At 37.5% G+C, this 12091-nt stretch overlaps 1 protein-coding gene across 2 annotated transcripts; it reads right to left on the bottom strand.

Annotated features, from left to right (window-relative positions):
* Positions 1-136: 136 nt before the first annotated feature.
* On the bottom strand, positions 137-11864 carry paqr8 (progestin and adipoQ receptor family member VIII). Of its 2 annotated transcripts, XM_065256053.2 has the most exons (6): positions 11728-11864; positions 6947-7015; positions 6476-6618; positions 5915-5966; positions 5678-5732; positions 137-2095 (listed from the first exon to the last, which is right to left on the bottom strand). In XM_065256053.2, the coding sequence occupies exons 3-6, from the start codon at positions 6604-6606 to the stop codon at positions 1485-1487; spliced, it is 849 nt and encodes a 282-aa protein (XP_065112125.2). In that variant the 5' UTR covers positions 6607-6618; positions 6947-7015; positions 11728-11864; the 3' UTR covers positions 137-1484. The 2 variants fall into 2 exon arrangements, with proteins under 2 accessions (XP_065112125.2, XP_065112124.2); XM_065256052.2 differs by lacking the exons at positions 137-2095; positions 5678-5732; positions 5915-5966; positions 6476-6618; positions 6947-7015 and adding an exon at positions 8606-11258.
* Between the last annotated feature and the right edge of the window lie 227 nt (positions 11865-12091).

Below are 12091 nucleotides of genomic sequence, written 5' to 3'. Positions count from 1 at the left end.
CAGCAATGACAGAAGCTTCATACAACATATCATATTTTTTATATGTGCCACACAAAAAAATATGTGTATTATGTAATTAAGACAGTGGTTGTACTTTTAACATATGTGGTTTTATTATGTTAAAAGGAATACACACCATTTAAATAGTTATTTACGCATTTGGCATATTTTTAATTTATGTATTGATTTTAAACACACTTTTGTTTAAAGTAAGAGGAGGACTGTTGTTTTGACCTAAGACAGGCTACTCCTCTTATGTTTTCAATTAAAATACTTCACATTCAAGCTCATTTTGGTCGTGAGCATTGTTGCATTCATAAATGTTTAATATTTACAGTGCAATTTTTCATTAAATTTCATGTGTAGACATTTTTCAAAGCAGTTCACTGATATGACCTTTCACCTACATAATTTCAGTTCACACTATTTCCGAAATATACAGCATTGTTTATGCGTAAACAGACAGACAGGGACGTCCGTAATGTCGGGGGATTATAAGATTTCTTCTTTTAGTCGCCAAAAGGGATTTTCGGTCTGGACACAACAGGCATGTTGTGTTTCAGTCTGAGTCCAGTCTCGCTTCTCGAAGCATCGTGTCATGTGACTCGTAATGACCTAGAATAACCGAGGGGTGGTTGGCTTCTTTTATACAGTTTTATTAAAATTGCAGCAATACTGATAGCCCACGTGTAATAGGCTACATGATATGTGATATGTGACAAGCTTGCAAAAACACATTAAAACTGCTTAAAGGCAAAAATACAAAGACATTTTTAAAAAGGTAAAAAATTAAGTAAAAAAACTGTATGCAATATTAGTGATATTTCTTAAATATAAACATGTGTGTGTGTGTGTGTATTTATATATATATATATATATATATATATATATATACATTATTATTTTACACAGTACACACACATACATGATGTAAACAAAAACTTTTATTCTGCAAATTATTAGTTGTTATAATCTTTAAGGAACCCCTTTCATATTTACAATAGTAAGATTCAAAAAACACCAAAGTATCTTGAAAGTTTAAACACTAGTGTACTTAAGCATACTTTATATGCACTGTAAGAAAGGAATTTTTTTGTGTAATGCTATTTAACACATTATGTGTTATTTTTGTGTTGATTTTGTGTTCAAATAAATAAAAGGGACAACAGAAGATGTGATTCAATAATAACACCGATATTAGTCTAGTTAGGGACAACACATTAAATGTGTTGTCCTTAACTAGACACAAAATGTGTTGTTTTAACACAACTGTTTTAAGAGTGTGGGAATGCTTGTAAAATGTAAATAAATACAAAACTATGATGAATCATATCAAACATTGCAAATTAAAAAGTGAATTTTAAAGGGATAGTTCACCCCCTTTGTTCTGATGAACACGAATGAAGATATGTGTAACCAAACCGATCATGAGTCATATTCATTTCCATAGTAGGGAAAAAGAATAACTGGTCCCTTTATTGATATTAGAAATGTTTATCTGGAATGGGAGGCACAGCCTCCTCAGTACCATCAATCATGTCATCCACAACATATGTGTCAAATACAGCTTCTGGGTTTTTCGGAGTTTTTGTTTGCCAGTTCACTGTAGCGTAAACATCAGTTGGTTCTGAATTAGTCAAAGATTGGACAGTCAGAGCGAGAGGTTGCTTCATTTCATGGTTGTTTACTGGGTTACTAAGCACTGTGCCTGAGTCTTTAACATCAAGCTGCGCTGGCTTCGTCATTATCAGAGAAGATTTCCCTTCAGGTCTGACTGACAGGAGTGATGGAGTCTCATTAATGCATTCGTAAGGATTTTCTTCATTCAATCCAGTGTCCAGTAGAGAGTATGTATGATCAGTTAGATCCTCGGTGGTTGTCATGTATTCATCACTGATGGATGTGTCATTCCTACATTCCTGATGATGAAATGAAGGCGTAAGTCCCAGAGGCTCTGAGTAAACCAAGGGCTCCGATGGAAGAAAGGGAAGTTGTAGAGTTTTAACACATTGTGGATCTGAGGTTCCCATAGAAACCGTAGGAATTTGAGAAGGGGGGGAAATAAGTTCCTTGGAGAAATGTCCATGCGAATGACCTGTATAAGAAGTTCGGAAAACAATAAAATGTGTCACTGCTGCTAAAGTAATGGTAGGAGGAGTAATGGTGGTGGGCCAAACAATACACTCACCTAAATGATTATTAGGAACACCATACTAATACTGTGTTTGACTCCCTTTCGCCTTCAGAACTGCCTTAATTCTAAGTGGTATTGATTCAACAAGGTGCTGACAGCATTCTTTAGAAATGTTGGCCCATATTGATAGGATAGCATCTTGCAGTTGATATAGATTTGTGGGATGCACGAAGCTCCCGTTCCACCACATCCCAAAGATGCTCTATTGGGTTGAGATCTGGTGAACTCATTGTCATGTTCAAGAAACCAATTTAAAAATGATTCGAGCTTTGTGACATGGTCCATTATCCTGCTGGAAGTAGCCATCAGATGATGGGTACATGGTGGTCATAAAGGGATGGACTTGGTCAGATACAATGCTCAGGTAGGCCGTGGCATTTAAACTATGCCCAATTGGCACTAAGGGGCCTAGTGTGCCAAGAAAACATCCCCCACACAATTACACCACCACCGCCAGCCTGCACAGTGGTAACAAGGCACAATGGATCCATGTTCTTATTCTGTTTACACCAAATTCTGACTCTAAATTAGTAACGTCATCTAAATCATCGTCCTGTATATTAGACCCCATTCCCACAAAATTACTAAAAGAGGTATTTCATGTAGTGTCCGACTCGGTACTAAATATCTTTAACTCATCGCTAGAATTAGGATACGTTCCAACAGCTTTCAAACTAGCAGTTATTAGACCGCTCATTAAAAAACCAAACCTTGACCAGGGAGATCTTAATAACTTTAGACCAATCTCAAATCTACCTTTTCTTTCTAAAATATTAGAAAAAATAGTGGCAAGCCAGCTACGCACATTCATAGCGAATAATAATACATATGAAAAGTTCCAATCAGGATTCAGGCCCCACCATAGCACAGAGACAGCGCTGCTTAGAGTTACAAATGACCTCCTATTAACATCCGATCGTGGTGAAATCTCAATCCTTATATTACTAGACCTTAGTGCAGCCTTTGACACAATAGATCACAGAATCCTACTCAATAGACTAGAAAACTATGTTGGCATCAGTGGTCAGGCGTTAGCCTGGTTTAGATCGTATCTAACCAATCGATATCACTTTGTTTATGTAAATGAGGAAGAGTCACATCACTCCCCCGTTAAATACGGCGTACCTCAGGGATCAGTTCTAGGCCCTATCCTATTCTCGTTATATATGTTACCTCTAGGAGACATTATCAGGAAACATAACATAAGTTTTCACTGCTATGCGGATGATACCCAGCTTTACATCTCGTCACATCCTAGCGAAACCCACCAGTTTGCTAAGCTAACAGACTGCATTAGTGATATTAGGGACTGGATGGCACATAACTTTCTTATGCTAAACTCCAATAAGACAGAGATACTTATTATTGAACCAAATCGCTCCAAACATAATATGTCAGATTACAAGTTGCCCATAGATGGCTGCACGGTGGTGCCATCTTCCACGGTTAAGAATTTAGGCGTAATGTTTGACAGCAATCTATCTTTCGATAGTCATATCTCCAACGTCTGCCGCACAGCATTTTTCCATCTTAGAAATATCTCAAAAATACGCCATATGCTGTCTGCATCAGATGCAGAAAAGCTTATCCATGCTTTTATGACCTCTAGATTAGACTATTGTAACTCGTTACTCGGGGGATGCCATGCAAATCAGGTAAACAAGCTACAGCTGGTTCAAAACGCCGCCGCAAGAGTGCTTACTCGATCTAAAAAGTATGACCACATTAGTCCAATTCTGGCATCTTTACACTGGCTACCAGTTAAATATCGCATACAATTTAAAATATTACTAATCACCTACAAAGCCTTAAATGGCCTAGCGCCCTCGTATATAAAAGAACTACTATCAGAATACAATCCACCACGTAAACTGCGATCACAAAATTCGGGTTACTTAATTATCCCTAGAATATCAAAAGTGTCTAAAGGTGGTAGATCCTTTTCCTACTTAGCCCCTAAGCTCTGGAATGATTTACCAAATAATGTTCGAGTATCAGACACAGTCGAACAATTTAAATCTAAACTTAAGACATTCTTCTTTAACAAAGCATTCACATAGAATGTCCAGTAAATGTACTTTTCCCGCAGTAGTTATTTTGTCTAGAACAAAGCACTCACATACCTCATACGGGTAATTTACTCTTGCCGCAATAGTTAGCCTGTCTGGAACCGAGCTGAATTAAACCACTATAATGTATGACACTTGCATTACATGCGAACGGCCCCTACGCTAATAGAATTCTGTTTTTGTCTCCCTGTCTCGTCCTCGACTCTGAGGACAATGAGACAAACAGACCCAGTTCCTGTTGCTGTGAAGGTCATCGCACCACTAATCAACTGGCTGTCCTTCAACGTGACGCCCAACCGATGCGCGACCAACGGCCACCGGCTGAACCAGTTTAATCCGCTTACACGCTTCCTATCCCTACCGTGTCTATATATTATAAATATAAATATTAATCTCTCCCTAGGGTTTTTTGTCCTTCTAGGATTTTTTCCCATTGGGTTTTCTCCTAGGGGGTTTTTTAGTCCCAGGGAGAGTCAGCCAACTTTGGCTTAACTTAGCACTTTACTGTATACGTTACATTATTAATATGCTCGCTTACACGGTTTTTTATCCTTAGCCGCTATATTCTACTTCTTATACTATGTATTGATTTTCAATGTTCTCCTCTACATCTACTCATGTAAAGCTGCTTTGCAACAATTAACAATTGTGAAAAGCGCTATATAAATAAAATTGAATTGAATTGAACTCTACCATCTGAATGTCTCAACAGAAATCGAGACTCATCAGACCAGGCAACATTTTTCCAGTCTTCGACTGTCCAATTTTGGTGAGCTCGTGCAAATTGTAGCCTCTTTTTCCTATTTGTAGTGGAGATTAATGGTGCCCAGTGGGGTCTTCTGCTGTTGTAGCCCATCCGCCTCAAAGTTGTGCGTGTTGTGGCTTCAGAAATGCTTTGCTGCATACCTCAGTTGTAACGAGTGGTTATTTCAGTCAAAGTTACTCTTCTATAAGCTTGAATCAGTCGGCCCATTCTCTTCTGACCTCTAGCATCAACAAGGCATTTTCGCCCACATGACTGCCGCATTACTGGATGTTTTCCCTTTTCATACCATTCTTTGTAAACCCTTGAAATGGTTGTGTGTCAAAATCCCATTAACTGAGCAGATTGTGAAATACTCAGACCAGCCCGTCTGGCACCAATAACCATGCCACACTCAAAATCTCTTAAATCACCTTTCTTTCCCATTCTGACATTCAGTTTAGAGTTCAGGAGATTGTCTTGACCAGGACCACACCCTTAAATGCATTAAAGCAACTGCCATGTGATTGGTTGATCAGATAATTGAATTACTGACAAATTGAACAGGTGTTCCTAATAATCCTTTAGGTGAGTGTACTGTATAGTGGGCTCAAATTACAAAAAATGATGCATATTAAGTGAATTCTGACATGATACTAGTAATGTACCAACCATGTTCAAGTCTGTTTAGATTTCTGCAGGACAGTTCAGTGACCCCAGGTGTTTTCTACAGTGGTAAAAGAACATTTACTTTTGTTCAGCTTTATTTACTGTATTCCACCTCACATTTTAATTTATTTCATTTGACATTTTATGCATTATGTACTGTATCATTCAGTAATGGGAAGACCAGTATACTAGTCTTTAATGCGTTCTGAGTATAAGTTGTGTTGCATGTGAGTCTCTTACGTTTTGTGGAAAAGGAATTTTGTTTTTCTCTTGTCCGGACAAACGCATGTCACTGTCATAGAGAATACGTAACAAGAAAAGTCATTATAATGCTAGAAATCTTACAGATACCACATCCACCACCATGCACTCATACCATGCATTTTTTTTACATGTTCTTTTGCAAAGATAACATTATTCCTAAGCTTTAAAAGTACTGGAGTTGACAAACTTAGGTCTCTTCTTACAATACAAAAGACTTGAGAGATAAAAACATTTGACACTTGTGCGTCAAGTATATCAACCCACAGGTTCTCTTGATCTAAACCTGCCATAGCACATTCCACTGAAATCACCCACTTGAATTTTCTCAGTATGCTCAGTCTGCTAATGTGAAGTATGCTTTGCAATCACACCCTTTTCCTGGGTGTGTTCTGAATGAGCAACAAATAAAAAACAATTCCTTCAGGATTACTCAAATTCAAATCACATTTCGAGATTATTCCAATAGTTAGATTTGGATTATGGCATCCAAGACATTATCCTAAATCCAATAAAAGTCAAAGCGAGAATATGAAATACCTGTAACAGCTTGCACAAAGACTGTAGAGCGTAACATACATGATGATGAAGCAGGCTGACACAATGCTAATCTGTAGGGAGGAAGAACACCCTGATACCCAACCTATCACACCCTCCTCAACTGGTGCCATTCAGTATAAAGACTGTAACAGACGTAAAGAAATAAACTCTAAATGCAAAAATATCATATATTACATACACTTGTATTATACGACAATCTTCTAAATAACAACTAATATCGAAAGCATATATAATGTATCACATGTGAGCAATTACAACTTTCACGATGCCTGCAAAGGCAAGTCTATGAATTCCAAGTCACATTTTTTATGTTAACAAAGACATGTTTACTATAATTATAATGTACAGGTTACATTAAATGTTTTTATCAAATTAAACATATACATATATACGTGACTAATGTGCTACAAAGCAATTTAGTATGTATGTAAAAAGACACAATTCTCTTACCTGCCCTCAGTCATACGACTGTGGATCACCTGTCTTCATCTTACCTGTCAGTAGCAGGGCAGAAACACACTGACAAACACAACAGACGCAACTTCCTTATTAAGCATTCCAGCCACTCCAATGCTTCATTGTTTCATTCATTTTTTAATCACTTCACATGCCTCGTTAATTTGAAACAATAAAGTTCTTTCTTTAAAAAAAAAATGATGGCATTACTTATAAAGTGCAATTTGGTTTCAATGTTAGCTCTTTGATTTTGAATGTTATTTAAATAATTTAACCAATTGACAATGTTTGAATGGAACTTTGCTGCCTCCTTGTGTAGACTGGAAGGATAAAATACATTGCGATATAAAGGTTTCAGACCATTAATTCTTCTGATTTACATGTTAACTACGTCTGTTGTTAATAATTAAATGTATCAGCCTAACAACTTGGAAGTGAAGTAAATTATATACACCCATTTCAGAATTTCTTAGTTTTTATGCCTCCTCCACACAGCACAAATACACGAGCTGCAGGGGTCTCCAACCTTTTTGTGGGCAAGGGCTACCACAATGGATAAAACAATCTGGAGGGCTACTTTTTGATATAGTCTACTCAAAACCTATTTGTTTTACTATTTATTTTACTTGTTGATATGTCTTAGTGTTGTGTCAAAATGTTAACAAACGTAAACCAAGCCAAGCTAATATAAAAAATATGTAATAAATAAATAAATATAACAATTGAGACTATTAATAAAATGTGCTTTGGCGGGCACCTCACTGACTCTGTGTGGGCTACCTTGTCCCAGCAGGCACCACATTGGAGACCCCTGACTACTATATATGCAAATCTGGATGATCCATGTTATTCCAGAATGCTTGTTTGCTTTAACAAAACAAGGAAATCTTACAAATATGCATTTTACCCTTGCCAAATTAATCAGAAAGGTAAAATGAATTTTTCATAATAAATGTCATTTTTTCAGGTTTCTCAGAAAACACAAATAAATGGACCTCAGAGGTTGAGTAGATTTGTGTTCTTCTTGATGCAGCTGCCATTTAGAAAATCTTGTAAAATTGCTCAATGGCTTTCGACTTATAGGCAAAATAAAACAGCCTAAGTCATGCTCTTGACTTAGGCAATTATACTACAAGGGTAGAATAGCATGATCTGTTCAAATGAGGATGTGGGCGATTTTACCAGACGTGGCCAGGATCATGAGGAGATGACTTATGCAAAAAAAAAAAAAAAAAGTGACGATATGAAAATACTGAATCTAAAATCTGAGAAAAAGCAGCTGATATTATTATTTGTAAAGAAAATGGTACAGTACTATAGAGTTAAATTTTGTTTATTACAGTTTTCTGGTCATAAATGGGGGGGGGGCAAACGTCAGATAATTCACTACTGTGTTTTAAAAAGAAATTCTCCACAAATTATTTTGCTATAAATTATTTTATTATTTTCTACATATGTTTGCAATTGTAAAGTGCAATAATTTTATACATTGGCATTGTTTTATAGTGCTTCCACTTACTCTTTATTCAAGAGTCACTTTTTATTGGTGAAACAAATGCAAAAGTATCCAAATTAAAAAATATTTAGGGAGTAGAGAATGCACACACTCCAAAAAAATTTGTAAATTAAGATGCTTTTCTTGATGAGCGAAATGACCGAAAAAAAACTGTTATGTTTTTAGATAAAAAAATACAATTTATTGAATTAGTGCTTAAATCAAGCAAAGAGGAAAAAATATTTTCTTGAAATAAATGTTTAAAGTTGCAATGAAAGTAAAATAGAAGACTGTAATTTGTTTTGTAATATTGTGATATTTTTTTACAAATGATTTATCTGTGAGCTTCATTGATTTTTAAAAATTCATGTGCCCTCATAATCTTTAATAAAAAATGCAAATCTCCTCCCCTCCTAAAAACGAACTCTCTTTACTTCCGGTCATAATGTATGGCAGGTGGGCGGGGTCCGGGAGAATACCGCTGCGATTAGCAATTAGCAACACGACCCAACTTCAAATGATCCAATCAGATCTCGATGGACAAATTCAAATCCAGCCCTGCCTTATTCCATTTCAGAGGCCGTTTTACTCGGATACACGTCACCACGGGGAAAATTAGGCAATTGATACTTCCGTTTCATGGCGACTTTAAATAAATAATTTTGCACTGCCTGAAAATAGTCCCCTTGGTTACTTTCAATGGCAGGGGACTATTTTCAGCAGTGCATAATATCACTACGCCTGCTGCAGCCATGTTACAGCAGCAAAGTCACTGATTATCACGCCAGTTTGAGAGTATTCCTAACCATATCTGCCTAGAAAATCACAGCTTTTAATTTTCCGTCAGTCTTAGTACACGATGTAACTACAGAAGAGCCAAGTTTTAAATAGAAAAAATATCGAACACTTTGCTTATTTTTTAGCCCGATGCTAATGGTCTAATCAGATTCAATGGATTGTGCTAAGCTATGCTAAAAGTGGTAGCGCCAGACCTGAAGATCAGCTGAATAGATTTCATAACGGTAAAAATCAAATGTTTAACCCTAGGGGAACTGGAAAATGAGCATATTTTTAAAAAAAAGTGGAATGTCCCTTTAAATTGTACATTTGTTGTCTAAAAATGAGACTTTTTTTCTTTTTGCTCATCAAAAAAAATGCATCTTGGTTTAAGAATGTTTAGATATGATTACAATACAAAAAAACTAAGTTAGAAAGTCATTTTTTGCAGTGCATATGATTTGATCTGTTCTTAATACAAAACAGTATACTAAGTGCATAATAAACTTCTTTGTTCCTCTGATCACCCCATCCCTCCCCCCTCTAAAAAACATGATTGTACCAAATCCACCTTTACTTCATGATCTGAATGTTTTTGTGTGGAGTCCCATGTAAATGTGGCAGTTATCCAAACTCATACAGTACTGAATTTTACAGGAATGTTGTCAAACTGGATTATCCTATAAGCAGTGAATGCAATGGTGGAGAAAACAAGCATTTATGCTTGTTATGGTTATGAAAGGAATTTGGTAATAAGTCATATGTCTCCCGAAGCGAAAAATTCGATATACAGGATATCAGAATGTGATGATGGAGCTTTGCAAATAACACTATACTGACCACTGAAATAATTATTCTGAATCTGTGTGTCTGAACGTCTCCGATTGATATGTAAATTAAGCAAACATGTAAAGATTATTGTTCAGTCTTTTTTCTCGAGCTGTCTTTGCACTACTTCTCTCATGAGAACCACGGTCACAACACTACACAAAACCAAGAGCAAGAAAGACCCTGCAGCCAGTAAGATGATGTTTTCTCCATGCACCTCTATTACGGACTGATGGTGCTCCATGAAGTCTTTAAGTATTGCCTCCATCTGGCACATAGTACACATGGACAAGAAGACGTGGAAGATCTGATGGCCATGGCCCACAATGTCACATCTTCCTGGAAAGAAACGCTCTGGGATAGGTAAAGAAAAAAACACCCCTCCTAATATAAAAAACACCACTTGCAGGGCGTGAAAAGTCATCACTGGCTTATCCCAAGATTTGGTGGCCAGACAGTAAGCGACAGGGCTGATGTCGAGCACGTACGCCAGGCCGGTGGGAATGATCTGACAGATCTTCCTGGAGAGTGGGTACGGACGACTGTAACAGGCTTTGGCGAAGCAGCAGCTGGCGCAGGACAGCCAGGCAAGCACTGCGGCACCAGGCAGATACACATCGGCCACTAGGCTCTGTCTCCACTCGGGAGTGGCACAATAAAAATACAGGCCTAAAGAGCAGCCATACTGGTAAACCGCAACTCCAACATAGTCCACGAAGAAGAGGGAGTAATGTGCCAGCTCGGAGCGTGACTGCAGCAGGTGAGCTGCCACGCTACAGCAAAGGTAGTTAAGCGAGGACAAAGTGTATAAAAAAAGAGGCAGAGATGCCACATTCAGACTCAGCCCCCATGTCCACGCAAAGAATGAAAAGCGGAACAGAAAAACAGGGATTACCAGCAGGTGTGTCCACACATTGAGTAACTCATTGTGGATTTGGAAAAGACTTCCCAAGTAGTTCCTCCAGTCCTGATTGAGAGGGCGGTAGCCTGACAGGATAAAGGGCTCGCGAAACAGGCTGGGTACATCTGAGGCAAGCACGGTGGCTTGAGGTGAGGGAAGAGAAGGTAACCAGCTTGACAGGCGTGGTAGATGACCCAGCTGCTGTATACTTAATGTCAGTGCGCCCACCCGGCCCCAAACTCCACTCGACATGGTGAAACTTTGAGTTAAGAACAGAAAAGTGCCGGCCACAGGGTTCAAATATACTGCGAAGAGAAGCAGAATAATATATGAGGGTGGATGATATTTACAAAAATGCATTGCCTGATTCATTCCTCTGCCTGACAAAGAGTCGGTTCTTGTTAAACTAACCCTCTTACAGCTGATAAGTTAATAACTGGCCTTGTTGCTTTGTTCATTGTGTTTACCAAACACTTACATTGTTCATCCATGGCTCCAAACTATGCATTCATAGCATTTTGTGTATAGGTTATAGTGACCATCTACATACACTGTATTATCTACACATAAGCAATTGTATAGCACTACATACTGTATTTTTTTTATTTAAAGCACACAAGGTTTGTGGAATAAAGAATGCAGTTTGTAATTTCATATGGTAGTTTATATCTTTGTAAAAATGTAAATAATCACGAATCACAAGACAGCAATGAACTCCTGACAGATTCAAAACTGTACGTAGTAAACATATACTTATATTAAGCAGCTCCTTACCTGTTGAACGAGCTTCTTTTACTCTTCTCGAATACTTTTTTAAAACTGTAGGCTGAGTTTCATGTCAACCTAAAGATTAAATCTGTGGTTCAACTTTTACATTTTTAACCCCAGCGACAGCGCTGTCAAAGCGTCAACTGAACGACCTGTTACGCCGGCTCTTCGTGAGTTTGGGCGGGGTTACGTCATATCAATCATATTTAAAGGGACTCAAATGCCTCTTGTACAAATATGTACAAAGCTTAAGAGAAAAGTTATGGTTTAACTTCGGCACCAAAGATTATATGTATTATATGGTTATATATTAATTTATTAACACTTCAAGTAAAATTGACCAGTTAAAATGTACCAGTTGGACCAGTTT

The sequence above is a fragment of the Paramisgurnus dabryanus genome, chromosome 12 (assembly GCF_030506205.2).
Source record: "Paramisgurnus dabryanus chromosome 12, PD_genome_1.1, whole genome shotgun sequence".
Lineage (NCBI taxonomy): Eukaryota > Metazoa > Chordata > Actinopteri > Cypriniformes > Cobitidae > Paramisgurnus > Paramisgurnus dabryanus.
The sequence above is the reverse complement of the archived record's forward strand: the minus strand, read 5'-3'. Positions and strand labels throughout refer to the sequence as shown.